The 15000-nt window shown below is 48.4% G+C and overlaps 4 protein-coding genes across 4 annotated transcripts in view; 2 read left to right on the plus strand and 2 right to left on the minus strand.

The window, feature by feature from the left end:
• Positions 1–3646, plus strand: part of dlk2 (delta-like 2 homolog (Drosophila)) — a 12136-nt gene extending 8490 nt beyond the window's left edge. Inside the window, exons 2-5 of the mRNA XM_031578560.2 lie at positions 398–458; positions 984–1114; positions 1456–1600; positions 2417–3646. Coding sequence (XP_031434420.1) covers positions 398–458; positions 984–1114; positions 1456–1600; positions 2417–3287 — 1208 coding nt within the window. The 3' untranslated portion in view covers positions 3288–3646. The remainder of the gene's footprint in view (positions 1–397; positions 459–983; positions 1115–1455; positions 1601–2416) is intronic.
• Positions 3647–6328: 2682 nt separating this feature from the next.
• Positions 6329–9045, minus strand: dnph1 (2'-deoxynucleoside 5'-phosphate N-hydrolase 1). Its single transcript, XM_012824340.3, has 4 exons — positions 8549–9045; positions 8223–8315; positions 7681–7791; positions 6329–6940 (listed from the first exon to the last, which is right to left on the minus strand). Exons 1-4 carry the CDS (start codon positions 8682–8684, stop codon positions 6822–6824), a joined length of 459 nt encoding a protein of 152 aa, XP_012679794.1. The 5' UTR covers positions 8685–9045; the 3' UTR covers positions 6329–6821.
• A 45-nt stretch (positions 9046–9090) lies between these two features.
• On the plus strand, positions 9091–11762 carry mea1 (male-enhanced antigen 1). Its single transcript, XM_012824344.3, has 4 exons — positions 9091–9196; positions 9486–9791; positions 10089–10197; positions 10491–11762. The coding sequence occupies exons 2-4, from the start codon at positions 9516–9518 to the stop codon at positions 10652–10654; spliced, it is 549 nt and encodes a 182-aa protein (XP_012679798.1). The 5' UTR covers positions 9091–9196; positions 9486–9515; the 3' UTR covers positions 10655–11762.
• Positions 11763–14232: 2470 nt separating this feature from the next.
• LOC105897394 (serine/threonine-protein phosphatase 2A 56 kDa regulatory subunit delta isoform) overlaps positions 14233–15000 on the minus strand; it is a 23092-nt gene continuing 22324 nt past the window's right edge. The window contains 1 exon segment of the mRNA XM_012824322.3: positions 14233–14717. Within this exon segment, the coding sequence (XP_012679776.2) occupies positions 14580–14717 (138 nt within the window). The 3' untranslated portion in view covers positions 14233–14579.

Consider the following 15000-nt stretch of genomic DNA (forward strand, 5'->3'; position numbering starts at 1 on the left):
TGTTATTTGTGTGATGTCAGTTTCCCAACCAGAAAGCATGTGATGGACATATATTGTCTCCATACTAATGAGGAATGAAACCATGTTGCTATCTGATGTTCTAGCTAGTTCGGGTGGTCATTAAGAGTCATTAAGAGATGTGTGAGATGTGTGTTATGCGAGATTAGGATGCTGCATGTTTCCAGACCAAAGCGAGGTTCTGATCCGATACGACCCTGGCCGACTGAGAACCCCTTATGAACCGAGATTAACATGTGCGCTAATGAGAGATAATGAGGTGGACCATGGGCTGAGCAAAGAGAGGTTCTGACATGAGTTCTGACATGCGGTCCTGTTCTGTTCTGACATGAATTCTGACATGCGGTTCTGTGTCTGTCGTCTCCCCCTCCTCTCCTAGATCTGAACTGCACATGCCAACTGGAAAATGGGCGATGTGACGAGGACACCGGCGAGTGCCAGTAAGGATAACACATAACACACACACATGACACACACACACGCATAACACAGACATATAACACACACGCATACATAACACACATAACACACACACATAAATGCATGTTTCATCCCAAACATGATTCTGCCCTGCGGTCGACTAGCAGGCCTCATGGGTGAGTTTGATGAGAAAGATTTCTTTGACCGATCATCATCATCACCATCACCATCCTCATCCTCTCAGATGCTCCTGACTGAAGAAACATTCACTCCATTAACCTGCTGCTAGCGACGTCTGTTTCACTGTTTCCTCTGATTCTTGCTAACTCATAGTGTGTGTGTGTGTGTGTGTGTGTGTGTGTGTGTGTGTGTGTGTGTGTGTGTGTGTGTGTATGTGTGTGTGTATGTGTGTGTGTGTGTGTAGGAACTGCTGTTCTGTGGAACTGGACTGTGTGTGTGTGTGTGTGTGTGTGTGTTTGCCCCGAGCCTTAAGTCTAGCTCAGAGAGTTTACCCTGTGTGTGTGTGTGTGTGTGTCCTGCTACAGGTGTGATCCAGGCTGGGGAGGTCCTCAGTGTGGCGACTGTATGCGTAAGCCGGGGTGTGTCCACGGCTCCTGCCACCAACCCTGGCAGTGCACCTGCGAACCTGGATGGACTGGACGCTTCTGTGACAAAGGTGTGTGTGTGTATGTGTATGCAGAGGTGTGTGTGTAGAGGTATGTTTGTGTGTACATGTGTGTGTGTGTGTAGAAGTGTTTGTGTACAAGAGTGAGTGTGTATGTATGGTTGTGCATGCATGTACAAATGTTCGTTTGTTGGTGTGTGTGAGTGTGCGTGATTGTGTGTGTATGTGTGTTAGTGTGTGTGTGTGTGAGTGTGTCTGATAAAGACTCTGTGTTGACCTCCACTCCCCCTTTGCTGTGTCCCTGTGTGTGTCTCCGCTGTAGACATCCCATGTGTGCTCTAAGGAGTGGCCGTGTGTGTGTGTGTGTGTGTGTGTGTGTGTCTCTGCTGTAGACATCCATGTGTGCTCCAAGGAGCGGCCGTGTCAGAATGGGGCCAGCTGCCTGACGGACGAGTGGGGGGATTACGCCTGCCTCTGCCCCGAGGGCTTCCACGGCAGGAACTGTGAGTTCAGGATGGGACCATGCTACAACACTAAGTGAGTACAGGTCTCAGACACACACACACTCACACACACACACACACACACACACACACACACACACACACACACACACACACACTCACACACACACACACACACACACACACACACGCACTCAGTACAGTCCAAGTCTCTTTGGACAGCATCAGCTAAATGAATGAATAGAAATGTAGCAATAAATGTAAAAATATCCCTAAAAGACACAAACCCATAGAAATGCTGTCTGGAACAGAGGAACAGACCCTAACACATACACGCACACACACACACAGAACTCACACACACACGCACAGATCTCACACACACACACACACAGATCTCACACACAACATACAGATCTCACATGGCCTGCCGAAAGCACTGATCGCTATTCACCATGGCAACCTGTCCTCCAGCAGTGCAGAGTGCAGAGTGATCCCTCTGCAGAACATAAGATGCTCCCTCTCCCTCTCCCTCTCCCTCTCCCTCTCCCTCTCCCTCTCCCTCTCCCTCTCCCTCTCCCTCTCCCTCTCCCTCTCTCACACACACACACACACACACACACACATTCATATAAACACACTTACAGACAGACACAGATACAGATCCCACACACACACACCCACAATAACAAACCGACTTGTGTACCTGGAGCTGGATTTATTCTGTCTATTGGGATTAGTCTTAGTTAAGTACAAATGTAATTAAATGAATAGTGTGATTAAATGCTGTCTGTCTGTGTGTGTGTGCGTGTGTGTCTGTGTGTGCGTGCGTGTATGTCTGTGTGTGTGTATGTCTGTATGTCTGTGTGTGTGTGTCTGTGTTTGTCAGGTCTCCCTGTAAGAATGGCGGGCTATGTGAGGACCTGGGCGGGTTCTCCCCGGTTCTGACGTGCCGATGCCTAGTGGGCTTCACGGGGCCGCGCTGCGAGACTGACGTGGACGACTGCCAGCTGCAGCCCTGTGCCAACGGTGCCACCTGCGTGGATGCCGTCAACCGCTTCTCCTGCCTGTGCCCGCCGGGCTTCACTGGGCGCTTCTGCTCCGCCAACCTGGACGACTGCGCCAGTCGGCCCTGCCTGAATGGCGGCCGCTGCCTGGACCGCACCAATGCCTTCCTCTGCCTTTGCGCCCACGGCTACTCGGGCACCACCTGCCAGGTGCCACCCCGGACCCTGCAGGGGGCGCCAGAGGGCAGCGCGCCAGGACAGAACAGCTGGGCCGGAGGGGGAGGGGGAGGAGGGGGAAGGAGGGGGGCGGGGAACCACACTCAGGATGGGGTGGGGGGGGCAGAGGGGGACGAGCGCCTGCTGAAGATTTCGGTGAAGGAGGTGTTGGCACAGCGGGGGGTTGCGGGGGGGCTGTCGCAGGGGCAGCTGGTGACGCTGCTGGTGCTGGGCGTGGTGACACTGGCTGTGGTGGCGCTGACGGGGGCGCTGGTGCTGAGGGGGCACTGGCAGGAACACTGCGCCCACCGCTGCCCATGCAGACCGCCTCCATCCTCCTCTTCGTCCTCCTCATCATCATCATCGCCACCGTCCCCGCTCCAGCTGTTCCGCGGTTGCCGAGCGACACGAGAAAGAGCACAGGAGGTGCGGCCTTCGTCGCCCCCTCCCGAGCAGGAGTGTAAAATCAGCTTCCTGGAGCCGCCCCCCGCACCCCCCGAACCAGAGAAGAAGAAACTGAACTGTGAGGTCATCTAAGTGAGGTCACCCTTCCTTTCTCTACCTCCAATCACACGTGGTGTGGAGTGGTGCCTGGACCTACCAGAGTGGGCCACCCCGCCCCACAGCCCTCCCCCATTCTGTGTGAAGCCACACCCCTGCGGATCTTGGCAGGGGGTGGGGGGTGCAGGTGAGGGGGACATTTTGGAACTCTCCAGAATGATCTCTGGTTGAGCAATATGGGTCTCAGCCACATCCTCACAGGACTGTTCAACACACGAAGGGGAAGGGTGTGTAACAGCCTCTCTCTCAGCCTGTTGGTGCAGTGTGACCAGTGTCTGTTTCACAGACACACAGGTACACACACACACACACACACACACACACACACACACACACACACAGAGTTACATACACACACACACACACACACACACACACACACACACACACACACACACACACACAGACAGACAGACACAAACTGAGTGAATGAGTGAACTTTTTCTCAGAGTCTGCCCATCATTGGGGAGATTGTATACTTTGTTCTGATTGGTCAGTTGTGATCAGTGTTGTGGGACACTTGCCATATGTCATGTGAGGATAAATGTTTGTTTGTTTGTTTGTAATTCAAATATTTTTACAATAATGGTGTAACATCTTACACATAGATTTTTTCCATAAATAATAAAACAATACTGTGACCATACCACAATATTGTACTTTTTTAAGGAAAAAAAAACACACAAAAACAAAAAAAAGCACTGTATCGTCAACAAAAATAAGTGTCTTGCACTGAGATATAGAAATATATATTGAATGTCTGTAGAATGATGAATTTCTTGTCCTAAATTTAATTATGAATGTAATTTATTTGTGATGTGTACTTGATGGTTGTTTTTTGTTTTTTGTGTCACTCCTATTTTTGATACTGAAGTTTACGCATTAAAGTTTTGTGAACTGTTCAGCAGGCTCTGACCTCATTGAAGAACTAGAAGACCCTATCCACTGTTCGACGAAATTGAAACTTAATTAATTGCACAAAAGTGTAGAAATGGGCAGATTCTAGAAAAAAAAAATAGCTAAGGCATTTGTTATGATGTTATGGTGATGATGTTTGATGTTATGATGCAGAGGAAATAGTCAACCTTTTCAGCCGAAAGTCCTCAACGTGCAAGATTGGATTAAGGCTCTAAAGATCAGAACGCTGCTTTGAAGCGGATAGTCAAAAGTCACACACACACTGCCCACTGTAAAGGGTTTGAGATGAGGAATGGACTGAACCCAAATCCGTGTCCTTGTCGGTGTGGCCACTCAGGCATGGTGATGGTATGAGATGCCTTTGCCACGGCAACGCCACAGCTCCTGCGGGAGGGGGGGGGGCTCGGGGGGCTCGTCAGAGTAGTTTGCCTTGACTGAGGCTTGACACTGAAATGGAGGGATAATGTCTCTCGGAGGAGCTCCCAGGGTGTGTTTGTCACTTTCCCCCGCCGTGGCTCTTTTCTAGAAGATTCTCTCAAATTGGGTTGCAATCAACCAAAACAATCATTACAAAGCTCGTGCTGAGAGTTGGATTAGTGCCTGCTGAGGGAAAGTGCTTTTGCGCTCTCCTCTTTTCCTGACTCTCCTCCCCTCCTCCCTCTCTCAGTATCTTTCTGTCAATCCTCCCCTTCCTCATCATACTGCTCTGTTCCCCCCCCCCTTCATTCCCTCCCTCTTCCTCAGTGCACACCTTCCCTCCCTCTTCCTCGCCCTCCTCCCCACCTTCCCTCCCTGCCACTCTGTTTGCTTTTCTCTCTCTCTTTTACATCCCCCTTTCTCTCTCCTTTCTTCTCTCTCTCTTTTACATCCCCCTTTCTCTCTCCTTTCTTCTCTCTGTCTGTCCTTCGCTCACTCAGCTGTCTCTGACCTCCAGTCTGGTTGCAGTGGAGTGAGTCGGAGTGGATTACGGTGCTGTGCCACTTTGGCCCTCAGGTTGACACCATGTAGATCAGCTGGCACCGTAAGACACTGTGTGTGTGTGTGTGTGTGTCCAGGAGCTGATGTCTGGTGAGTGGTCTGATGGGACTTTTAAAGGGGTTTATAACGTGGCATAGCAGGGCTGCTTCATCAGGCACACTGAAGCCGCCTCCACTGTGGATGAAGCCTGCTGTGATGTTAGAGCGCCCCCTTCTGGATGCTTTGAATATACTGTGGAGAGCACAAAAGTTTAAAAAAGAGATGAGAAAAACAACGCTGAAAGTGGCTGATGGAGGAACTAGAAAAATCCTTCTCATACTCACCCTTCAGTGTCTTCATCACAAATGTATGTTACACGACTCATCTTAATCGTTGCAGGGCAAATAAAAAACCCTCTTTACCCCCCCCCCCAAAAAAAAACTGAAGAGACACATTGCCTTATTAGTGTGATGAAGCTATTTGGCATGTTTTTAAACGGAAGGAGGCTCTTTGAGAGGGCCCACTCTGGGTGGAGGGGGACAGCTGGCAACGCTGACAAGTTGAGTCGTTTTCTGCATTATTTATGAAGGTAAAGTATATATTTATATTTGATGAGTCCGGTCAAGTGTGGTGGAGTAACCCTAGGGGGAAATAGAAAACGTGGAGAGACTGAGTCCACTGAAGCAGGTCTGAGAACAGATACCCAGATACTCCACTTCACTCTGGTGGGGAGTTGGTTCTGGAAGAGCTGCACTGGTTACCACTGAAGCTGGAGTGAGTCCTCTCCCCTCCCCTCCCCTCCCCTCCATTGAGTCATGGCATAAACGCTCCATTCATTTAAATAAGGGACATTCTGCCCCCTAGGGGATAGTGTTTGTTACTTTCTGCAAAAACAATCGTCCTTTTGTATCATGCACGGTAGGAACATACCCACAGGAGCTGCTATGGACAATTTGTTCGAGCCTAGCAGAAAGTTTGACACATGACAGAGCCACGTGTGTGTGTGTGTGTGTGTGTGTGTGTGTGTGTGTGTGGTATGTGGTGATCAAAACGCACACAAAATGAAGTCTTTGCTCGGATCCTGTAGAAGTTACAAGTACCAGACAAGTAAAATCAATCAAATATCACCTCGGAGATCCAAATTATTAGAAATCTTTTATTATCAACCTCCATCAAAGTTTACCGAATCTGCCGTCACTATTTTCGGTCCTTAGCATTTAGGCATGTGGGTGCATGTACAAACAGGGGAAAAGTGTCTCATAATTAATGCAATTAAACAGTACTTCATTGGTATAACGGACATTCAGCTAAACGTATATATTTGTGAATGATTAAGACACATGGTTGTTGTGACAAACAAATATGTGTGTGTATGTGGGATGACAGAGTCTTGCATGACACACACACACTCTTTAAAGCCACTGTTTCTCCCTTTCACCATCAATGGTCCCTTATAACTACAGACCAAAGTAGAGCAAACTACATCCCAGCAATGCGGTCCCACAGACACCCCTCTCCTCCACGTCCAGGCTGCTCTTGAGAGTAGAACTAGCCCCCACCCTCCCACCAGGAGGTCCAAGAGGGGGGACAGGCAACCCCTCCAGGTGCTAAATGAGGTTCCGAGTCGGGTTCCACTCAGTTCTTGGCCAGGCTGCTGAAGAACTCCTCTAGAATGCGCTCCACCTCCTCCTCAGAGTAGTCCCTCACGTGGAACTGAGAACCGTCCTCGGCGCCGCGGATCATGGCCGACAGCACTGGAGAGACAGGAGAGGAGAGGAGAGCAACAGAGGGCAGTGAGGAGGATATCACACTTTTAATCTCATGAACCAACTCGCTCAGGATAACACCTTCCTGTGTTTGCTATGCCTTTCCTCACTGAATGGAGTGTGACGGGGGTCCTGGCTATCTGACGGCCCAGCCATGAAACACACTGAAAGGTTCCCGCCCCTCTAACGAGCCTCTTTGCCTTCTCGGTTTACACTCCACCAATCAGGAATGACCTCTGTTTAGACTGAGCCAATCAAGAATGACCTCTGTTTAGACTGCACCAATCAGGAATGACCTCTGTTTAGACTGAGCCAATCAAGAATGACCTCTGTTTAGACTGCACCAATCAGGAATGACCTCTGTTTAGACTGAGCCAGTCAAGAATGACCTCTGTTTAGACAGCACCAATCAGGAATGACCTCTGTTTAGACTGCACCAATCAGGAATGATACGGGGGACATTTCAGAGTCAGAATGCTTCACAGGTAGCACTACAGCACTGGGGGGGGGGGGGGTTGGTACTGTAGCACAAGGTGGAGTGGTCCCATACGGGAATCACCTGCTAGTATATCAGGAAGTTGGCCTAACCTCCCCAGCCTTTCTGCAGTGCAAATCAAAAGCGTGATGACCCGATATAAGACAAAAAAGAGAGACAGAGAGAGAGACAGAGAGAAAGACACCGTCAGAGACAGAGAAAGAGACAGACTGGTACTTTACTCCAGTGATACCTCGGCCTGACGACGGCCTGAAGAGGCAGAAGATCTTCTTGCGCATGTCCACGGCCCGACCCAGCTCATAGCCAACACCCAGAGAGGGCTGGGTCACCTCAGCTACAATCACTGGGGGGAGAAGGAGAGATAGAGTGGAGTAAGGACACAGAGAGTGGTGTAAGGGGAGGAGAGAGGGGTAAGGAGGGAGAGAGAGGGGTAAGGAGAGAGGGGGGGGGGGTGGAGGGTGGAACGACACACCTTTGATCATTAATAGGATATTGATGTAATGTCCTAAATATGTACTTGTAACAATGACATTTCGCTGTACTTTTTATTGATCTGTGGAAGAGTATGTGTGCACGTCTGGGGGATGTTGTTGGCCTACTTGTGCACATGTGACTTCAAATGGGTGTGTGTGTCATTATGACATGCATGACTGTGAGTAATAAGACAGACATGCTGTTTGTTTTCTTTTTCTTCTCCTAGTCGTTAATGCCTATATGAAGATGGGACATGCATCAGAGCTGTGTAGTTTTAACAGTTTCAGGAGGCTCTCTTACCATCTGACATCTCCAGCCATTTCATGTCTCTGTCGTGAATTGCCTTGTCCCTGTCGTGAATTGCCTTGTCCCCCTCAAGAGATGCATCCTCACCTGAACGAAGGACATTTGGGAGAAGAAAAACAAAACCAGATCTCCAAAAACCAAGTCTAAGATGGCTGCAATGCCAGTTGTGTAAAGTTCAGTGAAATTATAAATAAATGATTTGCCACAAGCTGGCCAGAGAACACCAAGGTCAACAACAAGTCTATTGCTAGGCTGACAAGAACAAGAAAGGCATGTGTATTTTTTTCATATGAATAAAAACGCTTTTCTAAAGTATTTACCTTTTTCCGTTAGTTCACCGTGGCTAACGTGCTCCGTTAGAACGGTACCATACTGCTGGCATTTTTTGACAATCTTCTGATATAAAGCCACGTCATCCCTGCCTCCTCGGATGCTGCCACAGAAGTATATGTGCATGTTCAGAGTTCAGAGAGGGCGATTAAGGCAGAAAGATAGTTTCAATAAACTATCAATTTCCGCAGCACTAGGTCAGGTTCAAAATCAAAGCTGCACGAACACGCGCCAAAACTGTACTGCTGTACGGCTTTCCTGAACGCCCCCTTCCCTGACGTCACGTCTAAACTTCAACCAGTCAGCGCCCTCTTGTGGTGGTCTAGAGTCAGTTCCAGTTCAGACACTTCTAGATGGAACGGAAGAACTGAATACATGTGTGCATTAATTTTTAGGAACGGCAGGAACTGTCCCATCTTTAGTAAATTGGCAACTGGCAGAGATTAACCAGATAATTTCTAATTGGGGAATTTATTACATCAACACCAAATGGGGCGGAGCACTGCAAGAACATTTGTGTGATGACGCATTAATGCTGAATGATTTCCTTTTCCGCTCTACACAGGAAGCAAACACTGACTGAGGAAGTACAGTTGCAAAAAGCCTTTGACAGATCCTCCAGAAAACAATAGCAAAAGGTAAGTTTTTTTTATATGCAACGTTTTAAATGCTTGCCACGATAAGCTGTAAAATACACCTCAAGCTTCTTGCTGTAGTGCTAAGCCGCTCTCAAGTGGAGATACCTTCCATGGTTGTGTCAAGCTAGCCAAGTTAATTAGCTAATATATCTAGTAGCCTACCTTACCAGTTGGTTAGTCGTTAGATTCAGTAGCTGACTAAAATATAAAATTCTTTACTCTGCAAGTGCCGCTTTAACCACCGCTCATCTGTCATCGTTGTGACTGTTTACTCTCCCTGCCTTGTAAGGACTGTTGGCTCCGTATCCAGAGCCCGTGGATGGAAGTCATGGGTCCTGAAAGAATTCTTCCGAACTCCGAGGAGGAATTGGGACACGACCGCCCGTCCGATGGACTTGGAGTTCCTGAGTGGAGCGGAGAGGACATCGAGGAAGATGAAGCAGGCGCCGTTGATGAAGATGACGAAGACAACGGAGGCTACTACTATCAGCCCCTTAATCAAGACCCGGATGGAATGTTGCCGGTGCCCACCGAACAACCAGATGAAACGGCATCGCCCGCCGAACAGATTCAAGAGGTCCAGGACCGAATAGAGGTAAGGGTGATAGGCCGTAGTCACCACTTAATTCATAGTCATAGTGTGTCTCCGTGGTTTGCTTCACCTACCCTACACAAGTCGGCCGTTGATCAGTCCTTTAAGTTGACAATGTGTATTACTCGTCACGTCTTGACTATGGAAAATGGTCATTTTTAGTGGCTTTGGTTCAATGACTTAGTCTTGCTTCCCGATGCTAATAGTCACTCAGGAATAGTAGTTAGTAATTTTTACCGCCGTTACCCTATTTGAAGGGTGAGCTGAAAGCATCTGTGCTGCACTGACCTGTTTTTATAGGCGATGGGTCTGTTCTTGCCCCAGCCACCCCCGGTAGACAGCGACGAGGAGGACGACCCAGAGGAGGCAGCTGCCTGCAGGAGCCGAGCCTCCATCCCAATGGATGATAGTGAGTCACCCAGCTTTTTAATGCTTATTCACACCGTTTTACACTGGGCATGTGGAGTAAAGGGAACGGCAATCCCCAAACAGTCAGTTTGCCTTAGCAGGACGGCCAGGACCCCACCTAGAGTGTAAGAGCACGACTCAGTCTGATGTTGAGGGCACAGTCACACTTGCAGATAAGGATACGTGTGTGTCCTGTTTGTGTCAGGTACTAGGTTACTAGTCAGATGGCCTCTAATCCAGCACAGATTATCATCACTAAATTGTAACATGCATCTTGCGCCCCCTCCCCCCCAGACCACGTGGAGCTGGTGAAGAGGACCATGGCGGCGGTGAACCTGCCCATGCTGGGCGTCCCAGCCTGGGCACAGGACATCTCAGACGACCAGTGGAAGGACATGGTCCAGCAGACGCTCCAGTCCAGGCCGACCGACTCCCCGCTCACGCTGGACAACAACTGAGGCGTGAGCAAGAGTGACCGCGAGGCCAGAACAGACCCCCACCCACCCCCTACATTTCATGTCACTATTCCCTCTGCATAAGAGACTGATTATTTGGGAGTGAAGTGGAGGAGGAATGCATTTTCTTGATAAAATGTTGATGAAAGCACTAAGGTCAAACAAATCTTAATTTTTATTAACTTTAATTATTTTTTTTAAATGGATCCATTGAGGTATTCGTGTAGGTGGTAGTCCCTCTGCTGGTCATGACTGTCCGATTAAAGTGACCGGGCGGTCAAGACGGAAGACGAGACTGCCACTCGCTGGTCTGGGCAAACACGTTAAAGCTTTTAACGGTGGATTAGGTGGTGTTTGGAAGTATTTGTGCTGAACTCCCAAGATGCTTCCTGTCCTCAATATCCAGAATAAATGATTTGGAACATTCAACTCATGGACACTCCAAACCTACACGTGACCACACGTGTCTGATTGGAAGAATGAGTGTTGGATTAAACATTAAAACTAGCTGACAGAATCAGGCGTTTTGAGCAGGTTAATATTACGGTGCTGTTGTCATGACTCGGACCCTGTGTGTGTTTGCACTACCAGAGGGACATAATATATGAGTGGCATAAGAACCAATGCAGATTACTACACTTTCCTTTTACTTTCTAAAGCAAGTTTCTTCTAAACGTCTGAAGTACATGTCTGACCAAAAGTCTGTTAATTCAAAGTGATTTGTGTTTTGCGAGAGGGCTGGAAGTTTCTGCTTTCAGTCTGCTGGTCTGCTTTTCAGCTTATGTAAATTGGAGTGTTTGTTGTTGAAGTGATCATGTAAGTTTGTTTCTGTGTGGAATTACATAATTCTGCATTTTAATTCTGAAATGTGAATTTGTGTTTGGTGAGTGAAGTTCTGCCTTTCTACCGTTTGTATGCTGTTCAACTTCTCCATTATTTCAACAAGCCACTGTAAATCAAAAAACACTTCATTGCCTGTTAATGAGTCTTTTGTTTTTTTTATTTTATTTTTGTTCTGTACATACATGAACATCTGTACAAAATATGACTCTCATACTATGTAATGCTCTACCTAATAAAAGTACAACATATGTACAAAATGACCTGGAAAGCAGCGTAAGGTTAGTGTCAGACAGGGGAATGATACTGCAGGGGGCAGGTGTTGGTCTGTGTGTGTGTGTGTGTGTGTGTGTGTGTGAGCAGCTGACTTTGGCATGGATTGTTGAGATTTCAAAGTGGACCCCAGTCAGCTGACTGTCAGTATTTGTCCACAACTCTGAATGTGACTGTCAAACTGCTACACCATAGGAGTATCAAATTCATATCATTATGGCTGCCTGTGTAAGTGTGCGGCCAGACCGACACCTGTGTGGTCCTGACTCAAGAAAGCCTTTGGAAGGTTCTGGAATGTCTAAGCGGAATGTCAGAGGCTGGGCCAATGGGAATGGCAGAAACATGACTACAGGAATGAGGTTAGCCATCATGAAAACACGTAAACAAAACAAAGAGAAGCGAGGCAAATCAGATAGCTGCTTTGGCGACACCGCAGTTGTACAGAATGCTCTGCTCTGAGAGACAGGAAGTAGTCTACAGCATACAGGACAGCAGCTGACTTCAGTGAGTCTAGAGGAGTCATGTGGAAACTCAAACTGACAATCTGAGGTACTGAGTTCTTCGCTCCGCGACAAAACAACATTCAGTGGGCGGAACGGTCCCTCTCAACCTTTGACCCAGCACAGGAATGCAGAGTATGCAGAGGACATCTCTGAAAGCAAAAAGGGGAAACGGACACAAGAGCAGGGCCTCAGGGTGCCACTGCATTAGGAGATGGAGGACGGGGTCAAGGGTCAAGCACACCAACAGAATCTTCAGGAGGAGAGCCAGAAATGGGTATCTCTTCTGAGCCATGCGGACTACACTAAGAAGCCATCTATAACGGACATTTAAAATTAAGTCAATTTCTAAAATAAAACTCCTCTTTGAAAAACAACGCGGCTTTTCATGGACCCTATGTCAGAGAAATGTAGTCTTGTGGATGGATTCAACTGCATTAGGATATTTTCACACTACTAACCTTAGTAGATTTTTGCAGTATCGTACTTGTGATTGGCGGACGTTTCAACTGCTGCACTGCGCTCAAGACGAGGCTGTATCTTAATCATGGAAAGGAAAAAATATCTATTTGGACTTAGACACACACACACACACACACACACTTGCATGACTTTGCTGCCAGAGCAAAAAGCAGACACACACCAACAGCAACATGAAGCGAGACAGTCTTGCTAAGTGCATATTCTGATTGAGTTAGAGTGGACTTTGGAGAGAGGATCAGAGTTGCTGTTGGCACAGGAGGCCCCACACAGCAGCCCCTTAAGCATACCAGAACTGACCCAGAATCAGTTGGCATCAGGAAAAGCCCATCTATTTATATTATAGCTATTTATAACTATACCTAGTCTATATAGATGAAGGTGTGAGTCTTAGAGCGTCCTGAGGGCACATGATGCAAGTGACAGTCGCTCACAAACACGTTACCCGCAGGCGGCCAAAACAAAACACACTTCCACAGAGTCGACTTCACCACGATCTTTGATGGCCGTGGTTCATGATTCTAGAGCTGAGAGGAGATACTGGATGGCATGTTGCCGTCGCTGCACATCTGAACAACGTTAGGGGCAGAACACGTCTCAAAGACAACCCACTGCCAAGGAATGTGTGGCTGACCACAGTAAACACACACACACACACACAGAGCTGTCTCAGCATGAAAGGCTGGATGAGATCCTGGATGTCATTGAGCTGTCCGGAAAAGTCATTGATTTACATCTGCAAACAGCTCAGAGAGTAACGACAGCAGGAACATGTGACGGACGACAATAAAAAATAAAAAAAGACACACACACACACACACACACCAGGTGAGGAACGCGTGACTGACGACATGAAACACACACACACAGAGAGAAAGGGAGCTTTCCCATCATGAAGGTGCATTAGCTGAGCAGCCGTGCAGCGAGAGCGAGAGAGTGCGAGAGCACAGTGCGCTGTGGAGCGGTGGGTCACCAGCACTAACAGGCCCCGCAGGCAGACGGTTCTGGGACTGACCCGGATCTGTTGGATAATACGCCCTCTGGTGGCCGGTGGAGGAAGCAGACATTCTCAGAGCAGGACGCAACTCACTGTAAGACATTCAAGAGACCAGAGCCTCCACGCGTTTAGACGAGCATGCCAGCACGCAGGCCGCAGATACACAAGATCAAGAGAGAGAGTGTGTGTGTGTGTGTAAGGTTTGTGTCTGAGGCGGGAGGGAGAAGGGGGGGGCTCTTGCGCCACAACTGAGAAAAAGTTGGGCTTAAGGACAAACACAGCGGGGATGTAAAACGCAAACAAATAACCGAGGGATGAACAGAAAGCAAACTTGTGCTGCACAGACACGCTACTTCAGACAACAACTAGACTCCCTACGCTCACATCACTCCACCAGGAGGACCACACACACAACTGGGCCTGTGTGTGTGTGTGTGTGTGTGTGTGTGTGTGTGTGTGTGTGTGTGTGTGTGTGTGTGTGTGTGTGTGTGTGTGTGTGTGTGTGTGTGTGTGTGTGTGTGTGTGTGTTTAGAGAGTGGTCTGGCAGCTGTTCTCAGTGATGCCCTGGCTAGAGAGGGGGAGACAAATAGAGGGAGAGAGAGACAGACAGATATAAAAGGAGAGGGGGAGAGATGAAAGGAACAGATAGAGGGAGAGAGAGATGAAAGGACAGAGGGAGAGAGATGAAAGGAGAGAGGGAGAGGAAGGGACAGAGGGAGCGACAGACACCAGATAGTAGCTAAGTCTGGGCCGGATCAGGAGAGGGAGGGGCGGTCAGAGAGCCTCCTGATTGGCTGGATGGGTGGTCAGAGGGCCTCCTGATGGGCTGGAGGGCCGGTCAGAGGGCTTCCTGATTGGCTGTCAGGTACTCCTCTGCCCGCTTGTGCGTTTCCAGGGCTTTGATGGTGTAGACGTCCTGAGGGAGCTCCGACTTCCGCCTCATCAGCACCTTATCCTTCTTCAGCTCCTTCATGCCCTGAGACCACCACAACACACACACACGCAGAAATACACAAACACAAAATGATGTACATGCACATACACAAATGTATATATGCACACACACACAGGAACATTTGTTTAGTAGTAAGTCTGTGAGTGTCTGTTTGCGATATCGTGAGTGTGAGTGTGTGTGAGTGTGAGTGTGTGTGAGTGTGAGTGTGAGTGTGAGTGTGAGTGTGAGTGTGAGTGTGAGTGTGAGTGTGAGTGTGAGTGTGAGTGTGAGTGTGAGTGTGAGTGAGTGTGAGTGAGTGTGAGTG

The sequence above is a fragment of the Clupea harengus genome, chromosome 13 (assembly GCF_900700415.2).
Source record: "Clupea harengus chromosome 13, Ch_v2.0.2, whole genome shotgun sequence".
NCBI classification, from domain to species: domain Eukaryota; kingdom Metazoa; phylum Chordata; class Actinopteri; order Clupeiformes; family Clupeidae; genus Clupea; species Clupea harengus.